Below are 27951 nucleotides of genomic sequence, written 5' to 3'. Positions count from 1 at the left end.
TGAAAATAATCTCTTAGAAAAAAATAAAAGGGGAATATAAAGATAATGATTTTGTTGTTGAATGAAAGACGTTAAATTAAGACAGGAAATTAAAGAGTTTCAGTACACAAAGGGACTAGAACATGTGCCATCATGTTTGCCTAACGGTATAAACCTGTGAATAAACCTGCAATCATTCAACAAATGTAAATAAGGTGCATTTATGAAATTGAAGAAATTTAGTGGTCGTTTGGACACAAGAATTGTAAAATTCTAAAAAAAAGTGATTTTTTTAAAAGTGACAATAGTATTTAAAAATTAGAGTTGAGTTTGGACATGATTATAATTTTGGGTTGTTTTTGAATTTTTTGATGAGTGATCTGAGTGAAATTTTTGAAAAAATAACTTTTTAGAGTTTTTCAGAATTTCGAAAAATTTTAAATTCATTTTCAAGTAAAAATAAAAAGTTTTATGGTCAAACATTGATTTCGAAAAAAATAAAAAAATTTCGAGAAAAGTAAAAAAATTCTTATGTCCAAACGGGCTCTTAGATTAATCAATACTTGAAAATTTGTACCTTCCCCTGTATCCACATTTGTTGAAGAGTTAATGCATGATCCAAGCTCATATTACAATAGTATAATTTATAACATCTTGTTAAAAATAACCCCTTGATTGATAAGTGGCCAAAAAGCAATTTATTCTCATAAATGACCATGCTTAAGCTTGAGATTCAATTTCTCTATTGCTTTGTGTTGGGCCCTCTACTCTTTTCCATCTGATCAACAATGTCAATAGAAATAAGCCAGAAGCTTGGCAAGCTAGACCACATATCAAGCCCACCCATAAACCCTGCAATACAATTTTTTTTTAATTTTTTTTTTTAAAAAATTAACACTTTAATCAATTAACTATACCTCAATTCCATATTCATTGCCATTAAATATATTAACCAAAAGTTTGTAGAAAAACAACATGATATGAGCAAGGATGAAGCATGCACTGATCACGTTTAAATTCTGAATTCGTCTCAGGATGTGAAAATGCACAAATAAAGCATGGTTGTGCTTGAATTACCTGACCCTGTAGTTTGTACTTGAAAGCAAGGACGACTGCTATTGGCATGCCGATGGCATAAAATGTTGCGAAGTTGATGCACATAGCCCAACGTTGCCACCCGCATCCCCTAGCCACCCCTGATCAATTCAATTACAATTTTATCGGGTTTAAATCCTAAATCTGTCGGATATCATAAAAATTATATAAATAAAATTCTGACCTGATAAAATTCCTTGAAAGAAATCGAATACGAAGGATATTAACAAGAGAGGCGTCATGGCGGCAAATTTACTAATTATCTCCGCGCTATCACTGAAGAGACTAGCCCAGGCATTATGACCAAAAAATAGAGCCAAATCAACTATAAGAGCAAGAATAATAGATAGCTTGAGTGTAACAGCCATAGCATGTTTTGCTTTGTCTGGATTTCCAGCTCCTAATTCATTTGCCACCCTAGTGCTGCAAATATATATTTGAATACACATTAATTTAGCATCAAAATTGAGGGATAACAAAGAGAAGATTTAACTTACATACATTTATTGTACTGTATATAATTGTTACATTATATATGTATGTTTACTTGTTGTAGCAAGTCACACTTATCTTTTTTGTAACTAATCTAACAAATCACAGATAGATTACCTGTAATTATTTCTTATGTAACATCAAAAAAAAGGTAGTCCGGTGCACTAAACTCCCGCTATGCGCGGGATCGGGACAATGGCATAGCTACCCTATGTCAAGGGTGGTCAAGCGCACCTTTTACTGAAAAATTATAATGTGTGTATAAGTTAAATACTACTTTATATGGTTATAGAGTATATTTTTTTTTTAGCAAAAATATATATTATATTTTGAACACCATTAACATATTTGAGTGCGGCAGTCCAGCAGTTCAGGGTGTTCAAAAGTGATATGTTGTCCCCGAGTTCAAAGTTTTGCCCATTTTGTTTGTCAAAACTAAATGGAGACCACCATGTGGTCTATTTGATTCTTTTTCAATCTAAAAGATTTGCCAATAAAATAACTCTTAAACTTAAAAATTTTTGTAAAAATAAACTACTAATCTTAAAAGTAATTTTTTAACTAAAAGTTATTTCTTAAATAAATTTTATAATTTAAAAGTCAAGTTCTACAAAAATTTCTTCAACAAAAGCTTTTTATAAACTACAAATCCTCTCGAATCTCCCTTCCCTTTGCTTTTTTGCTTACTTTTATTCGTAAAATTTCTAATGTTGTCTTTTTGTGTTTTTATTTTTGATTTTTAAAATTATAGTTGTATTAATTTTTTAAAAATATTTAGCTAAATGTGGCGTAGTCTGGTTTAAAAATTTTGGTGTACCATTCATCGACAAAAACAAATAAATTTTTGACTTGCTTAAAGTTTGAACACCCTTGGCGGCATTCCTGGCTATGCCACTGGGTTCAGGGAAGAGCCGAACTATAAGGGTCTGTTGTATGCAGTCTTACCCTACATTTCTACAAGAGGTTATTTTCACTGCTTGAACTCGTAACCTCTCGGTCACATGCAGAGGCGGAGCTAGGATTTCACGCTTATGAGTTCGGGATTCTAATCGTTTTAAGTTATTGGGTTCTAAATTAATAATTTATACATATTCAATGGATTTTTTAAGACAAATACAGGGTTTGAACCAAAACTACTGGATTCGGCCGAACCCATTGGCGGCACTCTAGCTCCGCCTCTGGTCACATGGCAACAACTTTACCAGTTATATCAAAGCTCCCCTTCAGTTATACTAGTGTATAAATGAAAAAAAATCTTCCACGGGATAGTGTATAAAAATTAAACTCATAAATCATACTAAGTATTAGTTATTTACCTTGCAGCTGCACTCAGACCATAAGATATCATGTAGGCGATGGTTTCAGTATTTACACTGAGAAATCACAACCAAAAGAATGTCAGTTAGACTATGATTTAGCTTTCCAAACTGTGAAAATGTGATTATTTTAAAGCAAAGAAGCTTAATTAATTACCTCATTGCAACTACAGAAGTAGTTGTTTCTGAGTTTTTCATCAAACCAGCCATTAACACAAGAAGCTCAAAAGCCCAGTACTCCAAACTGTGTATACATCAAAATAAGAAAAATTATAGTTAGAAATATGAGCAAGGGCAGACCTATAGTTTTGAATATTGGTTCAATTTAATCCACCATTTTTGGCTTATACTACGAATATATTGTAGAAACGATACCAGATAGCCACTTTAATGGGCTGCTATTTAAGAATTAGTCAGTGCGTCCTGAATTATAGTTTTTCAGTTTAAATTTTTGGGATAAAAATTGCTGAATTGTCCGGAAGTTAAGATTTCTAGTGTAAAATTTCAGGACAACATAAGTACTGCCTAATCTCTAAATAGCATCCTTGAGAACGACTATCTATGCACTTGCTCCGAGTATATTTGTGAAATATCTTGAAAATTATTATAAGGATTTGAGCCCGGAAATGGAGAAGCCCTAATAAGGAGCGCTTCTCCCTTTAACGAGCCTATAGTATCCGCCCCAGAATATGAGGTTACTCACCAGACCATGGCAGCAGAGGGCAACGCCAATTTCAAGTTCGTAAAGATATGGCGAAATGGCTCTAATGAGAAACCATCCCAAATATGGTTGAATCTACTCGATAAAAACACGTACAGACCTAACATGAGGACTGCAATCCAGATAGAAATTGAAGCTGCTAATGATGCTCCTTTAAAAGCAAGACCAGTCCAATGAACCAAGGCATAGGCAATACCAATATGGATAACTAAAGTTCCCACTGAACACACGACGAGAGGTAGGATAATTAACTGCGTCTGAAGAAACCTCACTATGTTTTGCAATACACCATATGCAAACAATCCAGGCATGAGAAATTTCAAGAACACCCCTGCTTCTTTAGCGATTTCAGGATCTTGACGAAGTAAAATAAGAATCATATCAGAATACCACCAGATAACAGCAATCACTATTGAAAAGAAGAATGATATGATGCATGATGTCTGCAGATGTATTCCCAACATCCTGTACATTCCTGCTCCGAACCCTTGGCCGCATAATGTCTCGAGTGCACCACTTAGTCCAACCTAGATTGGTAGTTAACAAGTTTAGAATAATTTTCCCCAACATAAATACATGTTTAGCAAGTAATCAGCGCATACTATTAAGTATGGAAGTTGTAACTGTTATTAGGCAGTAGCGAAACCAGAAATTTCTCTAAGGGTGTTCAGATTTAATATGCATATATAAAAAGTAATTTTGATTTATGTATGCAGTATAATTTTCTATATTCAACAACAACGATAATAATCCAGTATAATTCCACAAGTGGAGTCTGAGAGGGTAGTGTGTACGCAGACCTTAACCCTACTCTTTGGGTAGCGAGGTTGTTTTGGATAGACGCTTAGTACAAGAAGATGAAATGAGACAATAGAACATTAACAACAACATACACCAGAAAGATAGTACCAGCGAGCTAAAATCAAAAAAAATAAATGGAAAAGTAATATCAATAATCAGCACATACTATTAAGTATGGAAGTTGTAACTGTTATTAGGCAGTAGCGAAGCGAGGAATTTCCCTAAGGATGTTCAAGATTTAATATACATATATAAAAAGTAATTTTTGATTTATTTATGCAGCATAATTTTTTATATACAACAACAACAACAACAACAACAACAACAACAACAATAATAACAATAACAACAAACCCAGTATAATCCCACCAGTGGGGTCTGGGGAGAGTAGTGTGTACGCAGACCTTACGCCTACCCTAGGTGTAGAGAGGTTGTTTTCGATAGACGCTCAGTACAAGAAGATGAAATGAGATAATAGAACAGTAACAACAACATACGCTAGAAAGATAGTACCAGCGAACTAAAATTAGAAAAATAAATGAAAAAAGCAATATCAATAATCAGTACAATGGCAACAAAAAATCAAGTGTTCAACTGACCACCCTTTATTGTACGTGGCTAAGCCACTCTTATTAGGAGAGAATTAGATGCATACCATGAAAGAGAAACCAGAGACCATAGCCCAAGAATTACCAAGATTTGAGGCAGCAAGTTCAAGTTTGCCAAGATGACCAGCAAACATAACAGAAACAAGATTGATGAAATATATGCTACCATTCACAACAATCATAGGTAACGAAAACAATATCTGATTCTTCGCTTCCTTTACATCTATTATCTTATTCCACCACTTCTGTTTTGTTGGCGCGGCCGCCACCATTTCTTCGCCGCCAGATAATACTGGCGGCGGTAACTCAGGATTTCTCACATTTGAGGAGTTATCTATAGCCATTGTTTTTGCTTCTTAGTATGTGCATTCGGTATTTTTTACGTGCCAAATCACTGTTTTTCCTGTGTTTTAATTTCTTATACTATACCCTAGTCTTAAAGCCCAACAAAAGTATAGATTGGTGGAATATGAGAATGATTTTGAGTTCTAAGTCTCAACTCTTTTAGTTCTAAGAGAGAAACAAGAAGTAATTGATAGTTAGTGTGTGAGAAAGAAAAATATTACTATGTGAGAAAAAGTAGTGTTTAATTAACGAGATTCATTGGAAGAGGCAAAGATTGTGGATCTTGCATCTGGATAAGGACAAATGGCCGTTAATATCGTTTAGACCAACCTCAATACTAGCTATATATGTGAAGTCCATCCCATTCTAGATTTGGTAATAACCACATGCATGTAGAAATTACTCGGCTGAATAAATCGACAACCCCTTAAGTTTGTCGACATATTTTATTTAGGCAGTCAAATTAAGGCTTATTCCAATTGAGCACCTAAAGTCATGATAAGTTTTCCTATTAAATACTTCTAAATGCTTCCGAGACTCAAACCTTTGAAAAGATTTTGCGTGTGCTCTCACGCGCTCATTACGGGGATAAATTAACTACTTAAAATATATTTGTATAGGGTAAAAATATGATATGCTAAGTAATTGCATAAAAGAGCGACAGGAGCTGAAGGCAGAGGATAGCTAAAACCAGACAATTGTTCCATTTGTTATCGGAAAGAATGATGCTCATAAAGACGCAATAAATGTCTGTCACCCGGTTGCATTTAATGAAGAATATTCTACATCATTTAATACACCGCCCGTTATAAAGAATTTGTTATTTATGATCACCATTACACATTTTTAAATGGCCCTCATAATTGATATTAAAGAAGGGCATGATCCTAGGACCTTGTTCTCTAGGTGCAGCTATAAATAGTGAGCTCTGTTATCATTGTAAAGGACACGATTTTCTGGCAAACTGACACTATAATCAATTTAAAGCTTTATATAATTTTGCCTTCTTACTTTTTGATTTCATTATTGTTATGCCTGGAAGCCTTGCTCCCGGAATTACTGATCTCGTCTTCATATCAGGGTTAAGAATTGCATATTTCTTCAATTCTTGTATTATTTCAGGATTGAATTAATTCACTTGTCTAGAAACTAATATTTTAAAAGGCTAGGGCGTGAGGCGAGGCGTTTTACCTCTGATGAGGCGAAGCGTAAGCCCTAAGACATAGAGTGTAAGTCCCCGGCAACGGCGCCAAAAACTTGTTGCGGCCAAACGCACACGCAAGTATACGCGGTCGTCAAGTAATAAAGTGACTAAAAGTCGGATGTCGAACCCACGAGGACTTGTGATTAACTATTAGCTAAATTAGAATATCCTAATTATCTAAACAAGAATTAAACCTAGAAATATTCGATTCTAAACTAATTAAATAAAGAAATATAAATAATGAACTTTGAACAGAGAAAAAGAGCAGACTTTTATGATATCAGTGTAATGAAAACGATCTAGGGTCATGGGCTATTTAACATTCCTACTGTATTCTTCAATTGAATTGACTAACTAATTTATCTAGTTTATTGGTTGACAGGGTTAATATTGCTCATAAGAATCTGTCGAGTTCTTACTCGCCTATTCAAGCTAACCTAACGCCTATATGTCTGTGGAGTTGAATCAACAAGAACGCATTTATAATTCCTGTAAATCAACCAAGCAAGACAATTAGGTATATGTCTATTCTAACCGCAAATCCGTTCCCCAATGCCCAGGTTCAAGAACTTGCTCTACTCAATCTTATATGCAATCTAGAATTCTCACTTTCGAGTTCAACTCTAGATTCATAGATAGTATTTAATTGGTGATAAAGCAATCAAATAATTAAGTTCAGGATTGAATAAATAAACCAATACGATAAATCAATAAATCAAAATCAATATTCGAATAACAATAGTCATGAAAGAACCACAACCCTAGAACGTAGAGTTTAGCTCCACATAGACATGGTAGCAAAACAACAAATCATACAAAGAAACATAAAAATTACTAAGTTTGGTGGAAGAAAGATGGATCTTGATGAATTCCGGCCTCCACGGCGGCTCTGTGCTTGTGTTTTACTCTCAAAAAACGTTCTTCCTCAAAAAATATGTTTAGTCTTGCTTTTATACATGTTGGGTAGGTCTAGGGCCGAAATAACCTTGTCCCGGGCGAAATTGGAGAAAATTCACGTCACCCCACGGCACTCCAATATTGTTAGCTACTATTTTTGGCGCCACAGGTAGGGTGGCGCCCAAATTCGCAAGTTTTCTGGCTTCGTTCGTTTTGGCTCAAATCTTGCGCGTTTCGCCCCAATTGCTTCTGAATCATTCCTACACATAAAAACACTTTAAATTAATATAAATCATAGCATTTAACATTCCAAATTCACAAAATAAAAGTAAAATATGAGGCGATATACATAGAAATATATATGCCTTAAGCTAAACATCAATACCCCACACTTAGACTCTTGCTCGTCCTCGAGCAATGGGACAATCTACTACCCTCCAACACGTACAAAGTCTCAATTATAGAGGAGCACCTTAACTTTTAACCACACACTATATCCTTGACTGTGATCAATACCGAAACACAAGCATGAACACACAAATTTCACATTCTTCCCGTTTAAGCATGCCCAAGTATAATATTTCAATTCAATCAATTCCAACAACCTATTTGTCACCACCCAACCTCAAAAGCCGACTTGTAACCATTAAACACCCTCATTTATGTACTCACCCAACAAGAGAGTTTACAACATTACCAATCATTCATGAGATCATGTGCCCTCACCAACAAACAAAGAGTGAAGATAGATTAGTCCACACATTCAAATGTGCTTTTGAATATAGATTAAGGACATCACACAATTGAACAAAATTTGCTCACTCTCACAAAGAATTCATATACATCATGTGATCGTACCATAAGCTTGCCCGTAGTGTAGATCTCCACTAATTTAAGCTAGCCAAATCTAGGATCAATTAGGACTTTAAGGTTGTAATGTAGGCTAAGGGATGAGCATGATATATTTAGAAATAGTGACTAACCCTCCTAAGGATTTTAATACACTAGATTCACAATTCAAACACATATTCTTCTCAACCAATTCACTTGCCACAAACCATATGCACATAGCCCTTACTTTCATTAAGCACTTCTATACTCCCACTAGCACAAATTATTAAGAATTGGAGGTGTGAACTTTTTTTTACATACTTTAACTATCATTTTTTCTTTTCTTTTTCTTTCTTCACACACTTCATAAATTAAAATTCATCGGCTAGTGACTTTTGATTTCAACTTTTAGTGCACCAACGGGCCCTTCCATGGTTCCACTTAAAAACTATTCCCCAATATCTCACCTTACTTCTTTTAGTTACTAAGTGCCTTAGGAGGTAAAGGTTCAATCTATATCAAATTAAGAAAAAAAATGGGAATATGGCTTGTAATGTGGTTGTCAAAGAAAAGGTCTATAGGCTCAAAGGGGCTAGCAACAGAATTTATTTTTATGTGACAAGCACATCTATGATCAAGCAAGAGAATGCCTACGTCATCTTCTAGATTAGCACAACCTACAATGTCGCTTCAATTAACACACGGGACAAGTTCTAGACTACACAGGATAACACAGAAAACCACACATCCTCACACACACGTTGCACATGACTCAATCACAACGGTTTTATTCAACTCTCAAGTCAAGCAAGCACACATAATTGAGAAAATTAAGCAATATTACACTAAGTGGCATACAAGTCAAACAACTGAGCTAAGGCGTCACAAAATAGGCTATTTACTTTACTTAGACGTCACAATTCAAACAAAATACACGGAAAAACAGAATGTATGTCATAGCCTAATGTGCCAGCATCAACCATGTCAATGAGTATCTCAGAGCGACTCAGTTTCTTCCTAAACTACTCCTAACAAAAAAAAAATTAAAGTACCCGGTTTGAGCTACATCCTTGGAAAAGAACCGGTGCCCAAAGAAAAACCAAGGGATACTACCTAACTATCCTAATTTTTTTGGTGTTTTTAATCGAACTTTTATCCCTCAAGAAAATTATCCAAAAGATCCATCGTCGGGAAAAGTCCGAAATTTTTCTAAATTGTTTTTTTCAATTTTCATTTTTTTTTACCTAGACTATGTCTACTACGAGTTCTAAAAGAAAAACTAAATAAAAAATAGTTTTATACAATTACACTTCAGAAAGTAGTTTTCCCACCCCACATTTATATTATGCATAGTCCTCGATGCATGATCATAGAGAAAAATATTAAAACAAAGGGTGAGAAATACTCCCTAAGGCCCTCTCGGGCCTAGCTCGGACATGATCCTCAATATTAAGGGTCGGGGCGACCCTACACTTAAGCTCAAACAGGCTCCTCAGCTTCAACTTCGGGTACTCAGACTTTCCCTACTCTGCAAAACAAAAACAACACGAAACTTGACACTATATAAAAAAAAAAATACAGGCTGGGTTGTCTCCCAACAAGCGCCTTATTTATAGTCGTGGCACGACTTGAACCACTTTTTCCTCCACCTCGAACTTATGAATTGTACCCCTAACATGGCATCCAGTATGCGGCTATGCTCCAGTGGTGGGGCTACAACGATAACTAGGCCAAGTAATAAATTTTTCACTCTACACTTCTCGGCCTTTAGATGAGGAATGTAATTTTTGCTTTTTGGCACAACAAATTCAAGAATGTAGGCACTCTCATCCTCACTCTTTGACCCTCTCATTGGCTCAGATGGCTCGATTACTATCTTACTATTTAAACACAATGTGGAAAATGACTGGAATGAGGTCTAATGCGCCCTAACTCATGAATTTATTACTATTTGCATCCCCGTATTTACATATACTAGAGTCTCCCAAATTAATGTTATCTACTCCCTCATATGACTCTAGAGCACTCTTCTCAACATTGGCATCCTCAAGAAAAACATGGTCTAATGATTGGTATTCTCGTTTTAGCTCCTCAATTTGGTCTAGAAGATGTTTTTCAGCTTCACACAACTCATTATAAAATTGTTGGGTGTTACACGCATCACCCTTTGCAATCAAATCTATATCCAAGTTGTGCACCACCAAGCCAAAATTATCAATTTTATGTGCAAGATCAACTCTCTCCTTAGATCAATCATTCACCAACGTTGTTAGTAAACAACGTTGTTCCGCATATTTGCCTAATCGAGAATATCAATCACAATACCAACCTTTACTCCCATATTCAAATTTAGACCTCCTAGAGTTCAGGTCATGACAAGCCCAAAAAGACGGGCCATAAAAGTCTTCCGTCGACCAAGCGTCTTCATCAATAACCTTATCACCGAATATTTCATTCTCAGATGTCATGTTAAGAGAACTAGAAACACACTAGGAGAAAAGTCAAATAGTTATAAAATTAAAAATATTTACAAAAAGAGAAGAAAAAAAACTTGTAAAGATAAAAGTAAAAGTCTAATTTAGAAAAATAGTTAATTTCTAAGTCCCCGGCAACGGCGCCAAAAACTTGTTGCGGCCAAACCCACACGCAAGTATATGTGGTCGTCAAGTAATAAAGTGACTAAAAGTCGGATGTCAAACCCACGGGGACTTGTGATTAACTATTAACTAAATTAGAATATCCTAATTATCTAAACAAGAATTAAACCTAGAAATATTAGATTCTAAACTAATTAAATAAAGAAATATAAATAATGAACTTTGAACAGAGAGAAAGAGCAGATTTTTATGATATCAGTGTAATGAAAACGATCTAGGGTTATGGGCTATCTAACATTCCTATTGTATTCTTCAATTGAATTGACTAACTAATTTATCTAGTTTATTGGTTGACAGAGTTAATATTTCTCATAAGAATCTGTCGAGTTCTTACTCGCCTATTCAAGCTAGCCTAACGCCTATATGTCTATGGAGTTAGAATCAACACGAACGCATTTATAATTCCTGTAAATCAACCAAGCATGACAATTAGGTATATGTCTATCCTAACCGCGAATCTGTTCCCCGATGTCCAGGTTCAAGAACTTGCTCTACTCAATCCTATATGCAATCTAGAATTCTCACTTTCGAGTTCATCTCTAGATTCGTAGATAGTATTTAATTGGTGATCAAACAATCAAATAATTAAGTTCAGGATTGAATAAATAAACCAATATGATAAATCAATAAATCAAAATCAATATTCGAATAACAATAGTCATGAAAGAACCACAACCCTAGAACGTGGAGTTTAGCTCCACATAGACATGGTAGCAAAACAACAAATCATACAAAGAAACATAAAAATTACTAAGTTTGGTGGAAGGAAGATGGAACTTGATGAATTCCGGCCTCCACGGCGGCTCTGTGCTTGTGTTTTACTCTCAAAAAACGTTCTCCCTCAAAAAATATGTTTAGTCTTGCTTTTATACATGTTGGGTAGGTCTAGGGATGAAATAACTTTGTCCAGGGCGAAATTGGAGAAAATTCACGTCACGGGTGCCCTGGCTAGCACCAGGCGCCCTCCACGGCGCTCCAATATTTTTAGCTACTGTTTTCAAATTCGCAAGTTTCCCGGTTTCGTTCGTTTTGGCTCAAATCTTGCGCGTTTCGCCCCCAATTGCTTCTGAATCATTCTTACACATAAAAATACTTCAAATTAATATAAATCATAGCATTTAACATCCCAAATTTACGAAATAAAAGTAAAATATGAGGCGATATACATAGAAATATATATATATGCTTTAAGCTAAACATCAACAGTATAAAATAAAAAATAATTATAAAAATTACATTAAAATCACAAAATTATCACAAATCATCTATTTAAAATATTTATAAATTATAATTCAACTATGAATAACACAAAAAGTATGGCATACATCATAATATGTAATTTAGCTACAACGTCGTTACAACTCAAACATCAAAAGTAATATATTCGATCCAAAAACTTATATGTATCTCTTAAGGATTAATAAATCTTGAAAGAATTTCGATATTATAATTTGTTTTTTTTAAAATACTCCTTTTATTTAATATGCTTTCTATTTGAAAGAGAATTTATATAAAAACATAATTCACAATTTAAATATGATTCTCTAGCATCATTTATTTTTAAGTTTCAACAAGTTAATAAAGTGACACATACTTCACCATATTATACCATGATAACTAATTATTTGTAAATAGTTACTAGCTAATACTGAGCTATTATATTAATAAGTATTGTATCTCATAAACATGAAAAAAAATATTAGTTAGAAAAATAATTATAAAAAATATTATGGACTATTATATAATAAAGACATAACAAAAGTTAATAAATAAATATTTTTAAATGAATGATTTATTTAAAATTTACTATCATAGCAGTCTGAGTGGATAACGTGCAATAACTTTTATTTTAATTATAACATAAAATACTCTCAACTTAATATTTTATAATTAAGAAAAATAGTAATTTTAATCAACGATTTATTAAGAAAATTTGAGGATTTACAAGGTTAGTTACATATAATTGCATAAAGTTCTATTAGGCGCGCCCGATACACTGGGTGTTGGGCGTGTCCGGCGGAGGCCTAAGTCTCACGGAACTAAGCCCCACACATAAGTCTAGGGGCGTTTTACGAGTGCTCCGCCTCAGGGCGATCCCCGGGCAAATCCCAATTCTGCCTTTTGAAACAGAGCTAGAAATCACGTATAAATTCAAGTGTACCATTTTACGGGTAAACAGTTTGGCGTCCACAGTGGGGCCTAGACAGTCATGTAATTAAGTTGATCTTTGCATCTTTTACTAACGTATTTTGATTATTTGTCCTTAGCAAAAAATCACAGAAAATGGCAGATAACGGTGTTAACAACACACACAATCTTGAGGCCCAAGGAGACCAGCCTCATCACGAAGATTCAATTAGTGACACCCGCAATGAGGGAAACAATGCTACGTCGGTCCATGGCAGGCGGTACCCGCTACATGTTCGGGAGGCTACTCCAGATGATGCTGAAAAGGAGTATGTTGGTGAAGCGATAAGGGTCCTGTAAGAGCAACAAGAGGTCATTCTAGGCCATCTCACACGGCAGGATAAAATTATGACAAAAATAAAATAGGCGTTATCGGGTGCTTCCAATAACGCAAATGGACGAGGTCTAGTTCCTCCCGTCGCTCCCCCAAATCAAACAACGCAGAGGGTCGACAACAACACCCCGAGGGGCGAGGTTGGCTCTGATGGGCCGGGGGAGTGGTTCCAGACACAACAACGAGAGCGATCCCTTCAAAAGCAAGCTTCTGCGGTTTATGAGTGAAGTGAACGCCCGCATAGACCAAATCCCAGTGCACCACCGGTGCTGAAAGGGTCGAACTCAAAGAAGTATTCAGTTGTCGTACAAACCAAGCGCGACACCAGAATTGATCTCGAAGCAATTTAAAATGCCCGACGTGCCAAAATATAATGGGGCTTTGGACCCTCAGGAGTATGTTACCACTTATACAACGGCGGTAAAGGGTAACGATTAGCTCCCCACGAGATTGAATCTGTTTTGCTGAAGAAATTCGGAGAGACTCTCACAAGGAGAGCCTTGACGTGGAATTCACTGTTACCCGATCATTCCATAAATTCATTTGAGGTGCTCGCAGATTCTTTTATTAAGGCCAATACTGGGGCTAGAAAGGTGCAAGCATTCAGATTTGCACAAGGAGAGTCCAAGTTGCTGCGGGAATTCGTCACCCGGTTCAAAAGGAGAGGATGTTGCTCCCAACTGTTCCGGATGAATGGGCATCTAAGGTCTGAATAAGCATGGTTCCCGAAGTCGATGAGGTTTGATCCTAGCCAAACGGATCCCAATTTGTGATGCGAATACCACGGGATGAATAACCACCGGGTTGGGGACAACGGACATCTGCGTGAAGAGGTAATGACACTACTTAATAATGGCCATCTCAGGGAATTCTTAGGTCATTGTGATGACCCAAAAGGTAATCCCTCGTTTTAGAAAAAATTTCTGTGTTCCGAGGCCTTAAAAACCTCTTTCTGTCTCACCTCAATTTACGTGCACAATCCGGGTGCGTATCCGGAAGCCATTATGTAAAAATCTGTGAAAAATGATAAATTTTGATTTTAAAATGAATTTAAGTTGGGGTGAATGGGTAATCGGCTTTTGGTTCGAATCTCGGGTTTTGACCATGTGGGCCCAGGGTCGATTTTTGATTTTTTGGGGAAAACATTGAAAAAACTTATTTTCATGTATTAGAATTGATTCATTTAGCATTTATTAATATAGTTAAGTAACTTGTGTCTAGATACAAGCGAATTGGTGGTGGAAACGAGAGATAAAGCGGTAGTTGAGGCTTGAATTGTGTTTGTGACATCGAGGTAAGTGTTTGGTCTAACCTTAGCTTGAGGGATTAGGAGTTGTGTCTTATTTGCTATGTGTTAATTGTGGAGTACAACGTATATGCATGGTGATGAGTATCTATACGTCGGTGTCAAGCATGCACGTGGGTCTAGTGTTGTAATTGTTGTGACTCCGTTGAGATTTATTCATACTTAAATGTTGATTATCATTGTTGGTTCCCTTGCCGGGATGTTATTGTTTATGATATTGTTTCCCTTGCCGGGATGTTGTTGTTATACACTTGTTCTCTTGTCAAGATTCCTTTGTGATTGTTGTTGATATGAAATGGGATCGGGTGGCACGCTGCCACGAAAATATATGAAATGGGAGCGGGTTGCATGCATACAACGAGATATATGAAATGGGAGCGGGTTGCACGCATGCAACGAGACTTATGAAATGGGAGTGGGTTGCACGCCTGCAACGAGATATGTGAAGTGGGATCGGGTTGCATGCCTGCAACGAGATATGTGAAGTGGGATCGGGTTGCACGTCTGCAACAAGATATGAAATGAAAGTGAATTCGGTGTTTGTTTTCCTTATCCTTGTTGGTAATTGATTTTGGTTTCTTTACATTCCTCTTTGATATTCTGTTATTATTCGATACTCCCTACAGCATATTCTTCCCCCTTCCCACCTTTACTGTGAATATCTGGTTTTATTTTTCGATGTATATGATTTAACTGCACAGGTATATTTGGTAGTCTGGTCCTAGCCTCGTCACTACTTCGCCGAGGTTAGGCTAGGCACTTACCAGCATATGGGGTCGGTTGTGCTAATATTACACTCTGCAGTGTGTACAGATCCCGGTATTGGAGCATACAGACCGTAGCTTTGGATTGCTGCCTTCAGTCCATTCGGAGATCCGAGGTAGTCCTGCAGGTGTCCACAGGCCTTGGCGTCTCCTTCTATCCTTTTATTCTGTTTCTTTTATGTATTTCAGAGACAGTGTTGTAATAACTCTTTCGAACCTTTATTTGTAGTATTCCTAGACAGTCTGTGAAATCGTGACACCAGTCTTGGGTAGTTATGCATGGATTTGTATTGGCATCTTTATTAATATTGTACGTTTCAGTCTTCCACTTTTAATTTCCGCTGTTTATACAATGTTGGCTTTTAATTGTTAAAGGATTAAAAATGGGGAAAAGGTAAATAATTCAAATGGTTGGCTTGCCTAGCTTTTACTAGTAGGCGCCATCATGACTCCCGAGGGTGGGAAATCCGGGTCATGACAGTGATCGGGACAAGAACAATTATAGTCGCAACCGTGATAACGCGGAGAACTCAAAAATAGGAAAAGACCCCCCCTCTCCCGATAATCAACGTGATCTTTGGGGGAACGAGATCAACGGGGTTAAGGTATGCTCTCCCACTTCCACTGGGATTAAGGCTTCTACTCCGTACATAAGGGAGAAAGGAGTTTCTCATGTGCTTGATTTGGTCGTTGTTCAGTACGCATATAGCACCCCAGGCAAATCCTCAGGACATTTACCTTTAGCCGCTTCCAACCTCTTCTTGAGAATTTGTATAATAACGCTGTTCGTCGATTACGCTTGACCATTTGCGCTAAGATGATAGGGCGAAGATGTGATTCTTTTGATTTTCAAGTCTTCAAGGAACTTTGTGACCTTTCCGCCTATAAACTGAAGCTCGTATCGCAGGCTATCTCTTTTAGTATTCCAAAATCTGCAAATTATGTTCTCCCACAAGAAATCCACCACTTCACGTTTGTCGATCTTCTGATAAGGACCTGCTTCAACCCACTTAGAAAAATAGTCAGTTAAAATTAAAAGAAATCTTACCTTACCAGGGGTCAGGGGAAATGGTCTGACGATACTCATTCCCCACTTCATGAACAACCATGGAGATAGAACTGAATGTAACAGTTATGCTAGTTGATGTAGATAGAATTGAATGTAACAGTTATGCTAGTTGATGTACTAGTGGAGCGTAGCATTGGCACATATCACATTTTTGTACGAAAGCTTTGGCGTCTTGTTCCATTCGGGGAAAATAATATCCTGCCCTTACCAGTTTTAATATGCGCCCGAATGATTTCCACATATCCCTTTGTGGACGTCTTGCATAACATAATTTGTTTCGCACACTCCCAAGCATCGGGCCATGGAAATATTTCCTGTACAATTGGCCTCCTTTAAAGCTATATCGTGTTGCTTTGGCGCGCAACACCCCGGACGCCTTGGAGTCTTCGGGCAACTTCCCGTGCTCGAGATAATCGATGATCTCATTCCTCCAATCTCAGACCAAATTAGTCGTATTTACCTCATAGTAGCTATCTGCGTCCAGAACTGAGTGCATGAGTTATAATACCATCCCGGAATCCGATCCCTTCATTTCCATTGATGCATTGGGGTTAGCTAATGCATCTGCTTCTGCATTTTCTTCCCTCGGGATATAAGTGATCGACCACTCCCGAAATCGAGCTAGCAGAGCCTGGACCTTTACTATGTATTGTTGCATACGCTACTCTTTGGTTTTGAAGATCCCGTAGACCTGTTTTACCAGCAGCTGGGTGTCGCATTTGATTTTTATGACCTCAGAATCTAGTCCCCGGGTCAGTTTGAGTCCTGCAATCAAAGCTTTATACTCTTCTTTGTTGTTAGTTAAAGGGATTGTTCTTATGGCCTGCCTTAGGGTTTCTTTAGAAGGCATGGTTAATATTATGCCATGACCGGACCCCTTTATGTTGGAAGCTCCATCTGTAAAATAAGGTCCAAACCCCCGATGTTGATTCTATCACTATCACTGCTTCTTTGGTTGCTAGAGGCAACAATCCCGAACTAAAATCGGCCACAAAGTCGGCCAAAACTTGTGACTTAATCGAAGTCCTAGGTTTATACTCTATGTCGAATTCACTCACTTCGACGGCCCACTTGACCAATTTACCTGAGAGTTTGGGTTTATGAAGGATATTCCGCAAGGGAAAGGTGGTTACCACAACTATCGGGTGACATTAGAAGTAAGGCATCAGCTTCCGAGCTGCGACTATGAGAGCTAAGGCCGACTTCTCCAAATGCGGGTAGCGAGTTTCTGCCCCTGTTAAAATTCTACAAACGTAATAAATGAGAGATTCCGTACCTTCGTCCTCACAGAGTAAAACGACACTTACTGCTACCTCCGATATTGCTAGGTAGATTAATAGTGTTTCACCTTCCTGTGGTTTTGATAGTAACGGAGGACTTGACAAGTACCTTTTCAAATCTCTCAAAGCCTGATGTCATTCCGGGGGAAATTGTTTTTCTTTTTGAGTAGTGCGAAGAAATGATGACATTTCTTTGATGACCGGGAAATAAACGTACTCAAAGCGGCCAATCTCCCTGTGAGCCTTTCAACTTCTTTCACGCTTGACATCTGGTCCGGGATGTCTTCGATGTCTTTGATCTTATCGGGGTTTACCTCAATCCCCTTTTGTGATACCAGAAAACCTAGGAACTTGCCGGAGCTGACCTGGAAAGCGCACTTCTTGGGGTTAAGCTTCATGTTATGCTTCCTTAGGATGTCAAAAGTTTCTTGCAAATTCTTAAGATGATCACCTACGTTCAAAGACTTAACAAACATATCGTCTATATAAACTTCCATGGTTTTCCCAATTTGTTTTTCAAACATCTTGTTTACAAGCCTTTGATAAGTGGCTCCGGTGTTCTTTAGCCCGAAGGGCATCACATTATAGCAATATGTGCTGAAATTCATTATGAATAAAGTCTTTTCCTGATACTCCAGGTTCATCTTAATTTGGTTGTACCCGAAGTAAGCGTCGAGAAAACTCATTAACTCATGCCCGGCTATGTCACACCTCCTTTTTCCTACCCCCGGAAGAGAGTATAAGGGAGTTTTTTTCAATTTAAGTGACAATCCAAACGGGATTTATTTATATTAAAATCAGAGTCGCCACTTGGGATAATTAATGGTGTCCCAAGTCACTGGTTGAAATTCCGAATCGAGGAATGTTTGACTTTAATTATGGTCTGCGAACACAGAAATCCGGGTAAGGAATTCTGTTAACCCGGAGAAGGTGTTAGGCATTTCGGGGTTCCGTGATTTTTACACGGTCGCTCAACTATTATTATTGGCATAATTATCTGATTAATTATACATTTTAAAACCAATGTGCATTTTAACTTTCTAATCGCTTTTATTGTTTTTAGAAAAATTCATGATTGCCATACACTTGTTTGTTTTTGAAAACACGTCGTAGACCACGCTACATGAAATGCACCCGCGGTTTGCGATATATTTATTTATTTAACATTATTGGAAATTGAAGTCGGGTCACATGAAATGCACACCCGGATTTATAACATATTTATTTTAATTATTATTTGAAGTTAGGGTCGGGTCATATGAAATGCACACCCGAATTAGGATTTAGATATCATGACTAAGCCAAAGAATCGTAGAGTAGAATAAGCCGCATTATAATTATTGACACATGAATTACTACTTTCCAAATCAAGTAACAATTTTTCACTATTGGATCACTTCATATTCAGGATAACTACCACTTGATTCCAAATTGAGCATACTGTGAGAATATAGAAGAATACCAAATCAAAGCACACGTAGATTTCCATGATATCTAAATCAAAATAAGCTAAATTTTCCCAAAATAAGAAAGGATATAAAGCATGATAGAGTTAGGGAATCAAACCTTCAAAAAAAATTCGTCATTTTCAAACCAACGAATCACTGCCCAAAGCAGGGAATAACGAGCACAAATGAAACGAAAATCAGATAGCAAACCAAGTTTAAGTCCATTTTTCACATTTAATAACATAGGAGATAAAGAATCAGACAAACAAGCAACCATATATCATTTGAAGCAGAGTGGGATAGAAGATATGACCTTAGATATACATTTTTTTTCAAATGAAATCTGAAAACATTTAACAAAACTCGACCAAACCGCGACAGAATTCAACAACGGACCTCGAATCGGCACCTCGGATTTGCAAACGGATAGCTCAAAACCCAAATGCGACCTCAATCAAACTCCATGAGCCGAGATCGAAACAGAGGTCGAAACTTTCTGTATGAACAAACTCAAGCAGAAGCTTTGGAAGAACAAAAATCAGAAGCAAAATCAAAACCCCCAGCTTTCTTTAGTTCTGCGTGTGTGTGTGTGTTGATGGTGAGGATGAGAGTCTGCGGCGATAGAGGATTTTCAATGCTCATTTTTTCCGCTTTCTCCTCTTAAACTCTGTCCGTTCTCCTTCGTTGCTCTATCTATGTGTGTGCAATGGAAGAAGGTTGTCGTCGATGGCTTCGGCGTGGACGAGATCCGCCGCTGAAGATTTTTTGATTAAAGTGTGTGACCACCTAATTTTTGATAATATTTAAAAAAATTTGTCATTTTTTTATGTAAATATTTTAGGGGGTTTTAACCTATAATTTTTAGCTTTGTTACACTTTTTATTATAGGTTAAAAATATAAAATTTTAGAAGGTGAATTATTACTATTAATATTATTTTTTAAAAAAACAAATCCGAAAAATATTATTTTTTTTAATTTTCGGGAGAGATTTAAAAAAATAAGAAAAAGGAAAATATGGAATTAAAAAAATAAATAAATAAAAGTAAAAGTAGGTGGAATTCTCTTTCAAAAAGTAAAAGAAAGTAGAAAATTAAAAAAATAAAAGTAAAGTTTTGTGGAAATTTTTAAAAAATAAAAAATAAAAGAAAGTTGGAATTAAAAAATAAATTTAAAGGTAGCTGAAAATTTAAAGTAAAATAAAGTAGAATTTTTTAAAAAGAAAAGCAAAAGAAAATGGATTATTTTTTTAAGAAAAGTAAAATAAATGGAATTCTCTTTTAAAAAGGTAAAAAAGGTGGAATTTTAAATAAGATAAAAGTAATTAAAGTTGCAATTTAAAAAATAAAAGTAAAGAAAAGTGGGAAATCTTTTTATAAAAAAAATAAAGCAAAATGTAAGTGGGATTTCTTTTAAATAAAAAAAATAATAATTAAAAAAATCTGAAAATTTTCGAAAATTCTCCTATAAATAGAAGTAAAATATTTGAAGAAAAAAAAGAGGGAAGATGGGAGGAAATTGAGAGAAAATAAATTTTCTTCTTCTATGCTAAAGAGAATTTCTACTAGTTTCATTCTTTCTACCTATTTCTTTCAAAAATAAAATATAACCATTCATTACCTTTTTTAAGACAAAAAAAAATACTTCAAAAACAAGAACTAAATCACACCAAAAATTAAATCCAAAAGCTTCAAACTCAATTTAAAAGATAGTCCAAAATACTAGCCCGAAGAGGTTGAAGTCGAGTTCGGTTCGAAAGGTTTTCGCTCGTTGCCTCTGATTGTGGTTCGTTTGCACATTAAATTTGATGATTTTTTGCTCCATATGTATTGAATAAGATCTTCATCTATAAAAGGTTCATTCTTTTCTTAACCAATATTTTCATTATTTTTCTTTCACCGTATTTCCTTTTGATTTGTATATTATATTTTGGTTATCTACCAACTTGAAAGATATAAACAAAAAATGAAGGAAGAGCATCAAAAAATAGAATTCGTGAGAGACAGAATGAGTTTCTTCAATGAGATTGTAGTTCATAGGGAAAGATAGGAAGATATATTCAAAATGGAGAGAGAACGATGTAATAGCACCAAATTAAAGAATGTTAAGTCAATAGCAAATTTGATACCGACATGGGTGATTAGGTCCATAATAACTTAAAGGCTGTTATTTCTTCAATAATAATTCCATATTCATAAATCATGACCTTACAATAATCTCAAAGTAGTTTTAGGAAGAAACATAATCATGAATATTTGTAGTTTGCTTTAAATTGAATACAATCCTTTTAGAATAATCGAGGCGCGCCATGCCAAATAAAATCTCAAAACTCATAGCCCTCATTTAATTAATTTTAATCCTTAGAAATCGAAGCATGCCATTTAGTTGAATTTTCCATGGTCCTCGCAAACTTGAAAGTGCATAGTTGTTTTAGGCGCACTATTTTTTAAAAATTAATTTCCTAAACTCGGGTGTGCATTTCATGTGACCCAAATCCAAATCTTAACAACGTTAGATAAAATGTATCATGGACCGCGGGTGCATTTCATGTGACATGATTCAAGACGTGTTTTAGATGACGTTGAATTTTCCTAAAATTAATTAAAAGTGGCTAATAAGTTAAAAACTATACCATAGGTTGAAACAGGTTTTAAAATCAGATAATAGGCCAATTGTAATAGTTTAAGCGACCGTGCTAGAACCACGGAATCCGGGAATGCCTAACACTTTCTCCCGGGTTAACAGAATTCCTTACTCAGAATTTCTGGTTCGTAGACTTCAAAAGGAAAGTCGATTTTTCCTTGATTTGGGATTTAAAATAAACTGGTGACTTGTGACACAAATTAAAATATTCCAAGTGGTGACTCTGAGAAATTAAATAAAATAATTTCATTTCGAATAATGTCACTTAAATTGGAAAAAATCCCTTACACTCCCTCGGGCGGGTAAAAAGGAGGTGTGACAGCTCTGGCAACTCTGCTGGGGAACGAACCCAGAATCTCTGGTTCAGGGTTCAGAATTCGAGCTTGGAATAACTATTATAGTTGGTTTTTATTTATTATCTGATTTTTACGTATTTGAACCTAATGTGCTAAATGCTGCTATTTACCACTTTGATATTGCTTGAATTGTATATAAAACTGTTACGAAATCCTCTTCTCCCTGAGTCTTCTAAATCATCTGGGAATTGTGCACTTCGTGTGACTTCTTTTCTGTTAGAGTCATATCCCAATTTTAGAACGAGGTTCGGACAAGTTACAAAACCGGTGAAGCTTCTGTATTCCCGGTACGCTGACCCCTCGGCTCGAGATGTCCGCTCGGGTAAGCAGGTCTAGAACAATACACATAGGTTTTTAAACCTAGAATAACACAGCCTCATGCCGGATCCCTAGTAGGAACGTTTGTTTGCATCACGTGCATTTGACTTTGGGGACTCAACACAGGGGTTGGATCCGTCTAGGACAGGTGTACCCAAATTAAAAAGACCATCCTGATGCATCTTACGTGCTATTTGCGCATCTATTTGTTTCGGCTTGCATGTTGACCGGCTTTTAGAATAGGGAAAGAAAATAAAAAAAAAAGAGAAAAAAAAATCAAAAATCAAAAATAGGAGTGAGAGGTAGGTATTTAGAAAATTCTGAAACTCTGCCGAAATTCTGAAGAAAAAAAAGGTCATTTCAAACGAGCCAAAATTTTCAAGTGCCATGTTTCCCCTGTTCCGTCAAAACTGACCGAACTACGCGGGTCTGATTCTCACCGGATGTGAGATACGTAGGCAAACCTCATCGGTTCTGGCCCCAATTTTTTTTTAAAAAAAAAATAATCCAAAAATATTTTCCTTTAACTCCTTCTTTAGAAGCATTTCCTTAAAAAATTCAAAAAAAAAAAAGAAGATTTGTAAACTCAACGAATAGTTTTTTCTTTTTTAGTCTTGCATACGAAAAAAATAAATTAAAAAAATAAAAAAAATCAATAAAAGAATCAAAATCCAAAATACGGGTTTCCTTCATTTTGAAGTATTTTTCCAAAAAACAAAAAAAAAAACAGAAACAAAAATCCAAAAATATTCTTTTCTTTTTTAGAAGTCTTTCTTTTGTAAATGTGCATAAATTTTTTTCTTTTTTTTTTGAGAAATAAAAGTCCAAAAATATTTTTGTTTTTCTTTAAAGGTAAACTCAGAAATCCAAAATATTTTCTTAAAGTCTCTCTTTCGAAAATTAAGAGGCAACATCCAAAATCTAAAAATATTTTCTTTCTTCCTTAGAAATGATAAAATAAATGAAAATTCAAATAAAACTATTTTCCTTTTACTTTTGAAATTCCCAAAGTTCCAATCAATAGAAAAAGAATTTTTAGAAATCTTTCTTTCAAAAAATAAAAGAAAATAAAAAAAAATCCAAAAAAAAATTCCTTATTCTTTTAAAGCATTTTTTTTAGAAAATTCCAAAATAAAAAAAGGAATAAAAAAATAATATGTTTTTTCTTTTCTTAAAGCTTTCATGGTCTGAGTTTTATAAAAGTAAAAAAAAAAAGAGTTAGCTTATTTACTTCATTCTCAATCTTCCCGAACTACGTCAGTTGATTCTCACTGGATGTAGAATACTTAGACAACCCTCATCGAGTCCAACTTCCCTTTTGTAAAAATAGTCTAAAAACAACAAAATTTTTGTTTTTGTCACAAATAAGCAGGGTGATGCCATTCTTGTCTAAAATAAGCCGAATGTCCCCAAAAGGGCACCAGAAGGCTGTTTTTGCCAGAACAGCCACCTCTGGTGATGTTTTTTATTTTTCGACCGATTAGTAGGCACAACCTTAAAATCTTCTCCCCCGAAGTGCTGAAAGGCCATATCTGCAAAACCGGGTTTTATTTTTAAGTAAAATTTTGAAAAAATAGTGTTACTCTTTTGGGTCAAAATGAGTTATTAAATCACCTTAATAAATGTGCAGGATGAGCACAAGTGAAATTAAACCCTTCACAACCCTTAAAGAGATCGCCTTACAGCTCCGCATGTGGTGGAATGATCTAGGAAAATGCAGTAGAGAAACTGTGGTAAAGGTTCCGGGAGGCCTCGTCGGACTGTTAAACATCGAGCCAAGGTTGGACATAATTGAAGCTTTAGTACCTTTTTGGGACCCAACTCGCAATGTGTTTCGTTTCTTTGACGTTGAGCTCACACCCACGCTGGAGGAAGTTGCGGGTTATGCGGGCCTTAATGGAAACCTTAGAAGTCGATATCCAGTGTCACCAAGATCGGTATCTCCCCACAGATTTCTGGATCTGCTGAGTATTAGTCGGGATATCCAGGATGGAAGTTTATCTGAAGGTTATTGCACTCTCCAGTTCTTGTATCAATGTTATGGTAACCCCCGAGGTTTTGAAGAGCCGAACACTGGTCTGACCTATGCCGGGAATAAAGACAAATGGGAGGCAAGGTGGGATTTGGCTTTTATAGTAGCATTCTTGGGTGTTGTAGTCTGCCCGCGAAAAGATGGTAATATAAAGGTAGGTCTCGTAGGAATGATCGATGTTGCAATCAAGAAAGCCAACGGAACTGTGATTCCCCTGATCTTATCTGAAATCTACCTAGCCTTGACTATCTGTCAGGAACGGGGAAAATTCTTCCAAGGCTGCAATCTGTTACTACAATTATGGATGCAGGAATATCTCTGCCACAGGGTTGGGTATATGAATTACGGTATGACCGGTTTGAGTTGCATTGAAGAATTTGAAAGCCGAGTAGTGGGTATTGAATTCCCTGAGGGGACTGAAGCTTGGCTTGCAGATTTGAACTCCTTGACTGTCGATAAAATTGAGTGGGCATTCGGATGGCTTCCTATCACCGAAGCAGTATACATGTCAGCTGAAGTGTGTTATCTCCTGCTGATGGGTATCCGGAGCATCCAGCCATATGTTCCCCATAGGGTTTTGCGCTAATTAGGAAGATTTCAAACCATCCCCCATGACGAAGATTTGAGTAAACATGTCATTGAATTGGGCCCAAAAGCCGTATTTCTAGAAGGGAGAATTCGCCAGGTGTGGAATGAATGTAGATTTCTTGAACCTAAGACCATGGTGCGATATCTAGCTAGAGGTGAAGTGGACCCTAACTACATTATTTGGTTTGGTAAAAGATTTCAGTTTCCTGAGAGACCTGCTAAGAGAGCCCACGTGCAACAATTTACTAGCGACTCGCAAGAGCAGTGTGGCTGGTTGGCAAAAGAAGAAAGCTACAGGGCTAAAATAAACTAGTTGGAAAGGCAAGTCATGGACCTTCAGTTTGAAAATAGTTTGCAAGCCGCCGCAGATGAGGGAGAAAAGAAAAAACTAACTCAAGAAAATGAAGCCCTCAAAGCTCAAATCTGGAAGATGAAAATAGCTGCTAGAAACCCGGAAAGAAGCCGAGCGGATGAAAGGCTTATAAGCAGTCTGAAAAAGAAAGCCCTTGAGTGTCAAGATGACCTAGAAAAGTCTGAGGCCAGTCTAGCAAAAGCCCGAGCTCAATTAGCAGAAAATGCAAAAGGTCGGACACAGTTTGTGCAACAAATGAAGAGAAAATATGAAGGGACAATCACCAGCCTGAGAAGAAAGGTAACTACTCTTGAGAATGAGGCAGCCAAGTAGGCTAAAGATTTCAAAGCTGACAGGGAACACTGTTATGATTTGATGGCTCAGATGGAGGAAGGAATACAATAATTGCAAAATCAACACCTTCACGACTCTCAAGTGTTAGAAGTCAGGAATCAGCAGGTCGGGCATCTGCTTTAGGAAAAGGGTAAAATTCGAGAGAGTGTTAGAGCCATTGCCGACTACATTGTCATGAAATGCCAAGCATGTGAGGACATGACTCGAACCACTTTCTTCGCTGCAGTGATGACATTTGTCCGCCAGATAATGAGTGATTTGGAGCGACTTCAAGGGGATCTCGCATATAGGCCCGTGGCGAGACCAAATGATGTCCCACGGGCCCCAGGAGTCGAAGCCTTAATGTATTCCTAATTTTTCATTTGTCGAGTTTGTATTTTGATTTATTTTGAGTTTTTTCGCAGTTCCAAGAAAATGAGTAGTTTGAAGTCTTTTGTAATAAAAAAGTTTAGGAGTTTTTATTAATGAAAATTGAAAATTCCCAAAAAAAATTCTTTATTTTTTGCATTTATTTTCTTGAACTACGTAATGATCTGATTCACGTGGTGTCGTGATACGTAAGCAATCCTCATCGGATCCGGTCATGATTTTGTAAATAACTCCAAGAAGAAAGGGATGTGAAAAGAAAGACCCAGAAGAAAAACCCAAAAAGGAAGAAAAGAGAGCCGAAGAAAAATCAAAGGAAAAATGAGAAAAGAGATAAAAAAAAGGTGGAAGATTGGAAGTGGAAAGAAGAGAAAATCGGGGAAAATAAGTAAAGCCGGGATGAAACATGCAACCGTTGCGATACACGTAGAAACACATTTGACTGTATAGGTGCATCACACCCCAACATGCGATTACCTATGTGTTATTTGCTTCAAACTGACCGGTTTGTTGTCTACTGTTAAGTCAAGGTTTTATAGATAGGTGGTTGGTTTTGTGGTAGTCTGGCTTCGCATCCATACTTCACGAGGTCAAAGGGAAGCATTGAAATGTCTTCAGAAATGACTCTGCCAACAGTTCCTATTACGGATGAGAGTCCAATCTCGGGCATCCCAACTTCAGAATCGGCAGCTGCCGAGGAAAACAGGTTATTGCGTCTCCGCATGATGGAAATGTGGGACGCCTGGGAAAACGGAAGAGAACCACCAAGTGCAATCCCTGTATTTCCCGAGATTTTTCCCAGGGCAAGTGGGACCTCCAACATCCCCATAAACTATCCAAATACCCCACTAGGATACCCTACTATTTCCGCCAACTTTGTGGGAACACCTTCTGAGGCTCGCCCCCAGGTGTTAGATTCAGGTGCAGCTTCAAATATCTTCACTGCTCCGCCTTGCTCGGCTACGGCACAGCCTACGCTGCCTAGGCCCAGCTTTGACCCATCATCCTTCACCTTCCAAACACCATCTTTCCCGCTAGAACCTACACAGTTTCCCACCTATACTTACTCCCAACCACCCTAGTATGAGTTCACTGCAGGGCAAGAGAAAGCCACTAAAACCCCTGAGCAAGAAGAGATTGCGAAGTATATGAGGAGTATGGAACAGAGTCTCAAAAGCATACAAGGCTTGATTGGACAAAAAAGTGTATCCTATGCCGACTTATGTATGTTCCCTTATGTGCATCTGCCATTGGGATTCAAAACCCCAAAATTTGAGAAGTATGATGGACACGGTGATCCTATTGCTCATCTCAAGAGATATTGCAACCAGCTGCGAGGAGCCGGTGGGAAGGAAGAACTTCTCATGGCCTATTTCGGAGAAAGTCTGGTTGCCATCACATCTGAGTGGTACATGGACCAAGATATGTCCCACTGGCATATCTGGGATAACCTTGCTAGAGATTTCGTCAGGCAGTTCCAGTACAACATTGATATTACTCCAGATAGGAACTCATTGACAAACTTGAAGAAGAAATCCTCAGAAAGCTTCTGAGAGTACGCAGTTAAATGGCGTGAACAGACCTCCAGGGTAAAACCTCCGATGGATGAG

The 27951-nt window shown here is 36.8% G+C and overlaps 1 protein-coding gene across 1 annotated transcript; it reads right to left on the bottom strand.

The window, feature by feature from the left end:
- Positions 1 to 33: 33 nt before the first annotated feature.
- Positions 34 to 5540, bottom strand: LOC104215654 (protein DETOXIFICATION 18-like). The gene is made up of 8 exons (XM_009765502.2): positions 5060 to 5540; positions 3586 to 4130; positions 3040 to 3126; positions 2883 to 2939; positions 1259 to 1497; positions 1057 to 1175; positions 557 to 831; positions 34 to 166 (listed from the first exon to the last, which is right to left on the bottom strand). The coding sequence occupies exons 1-7, from the start codon at positions 5354 to 5356 to the stop codon at positions 700 to 702; spliced, it is 1476 nt and encodes a 491-aa protein (XP_009763804.1). The 5' UTR covers positions 5357 to 5540; the 3' UTR covers positions 34 to 166; positions 557 to 699.
- Positions 5541 to 27951: the final 22411 nt, after the last annotated feature.

The sequence above is a fragment of the Nicotiana sylvestris genome, chromosome 8 (genome assembly GCF_000393655.2).
Source record: "Nicotiana sylvestris chromosome 8, ASM39365v2, whole genome shotgun sequence".
NCBI lineage: Eukaryota > Viridiplantae > Streptophyta > Magnoliopsida > Solanales > Solanaceae > Nicotiana > Nicotiana sylvestris.
This window is presented reverse-complemented; position numbering and strand designations above follow the sequence as displayed.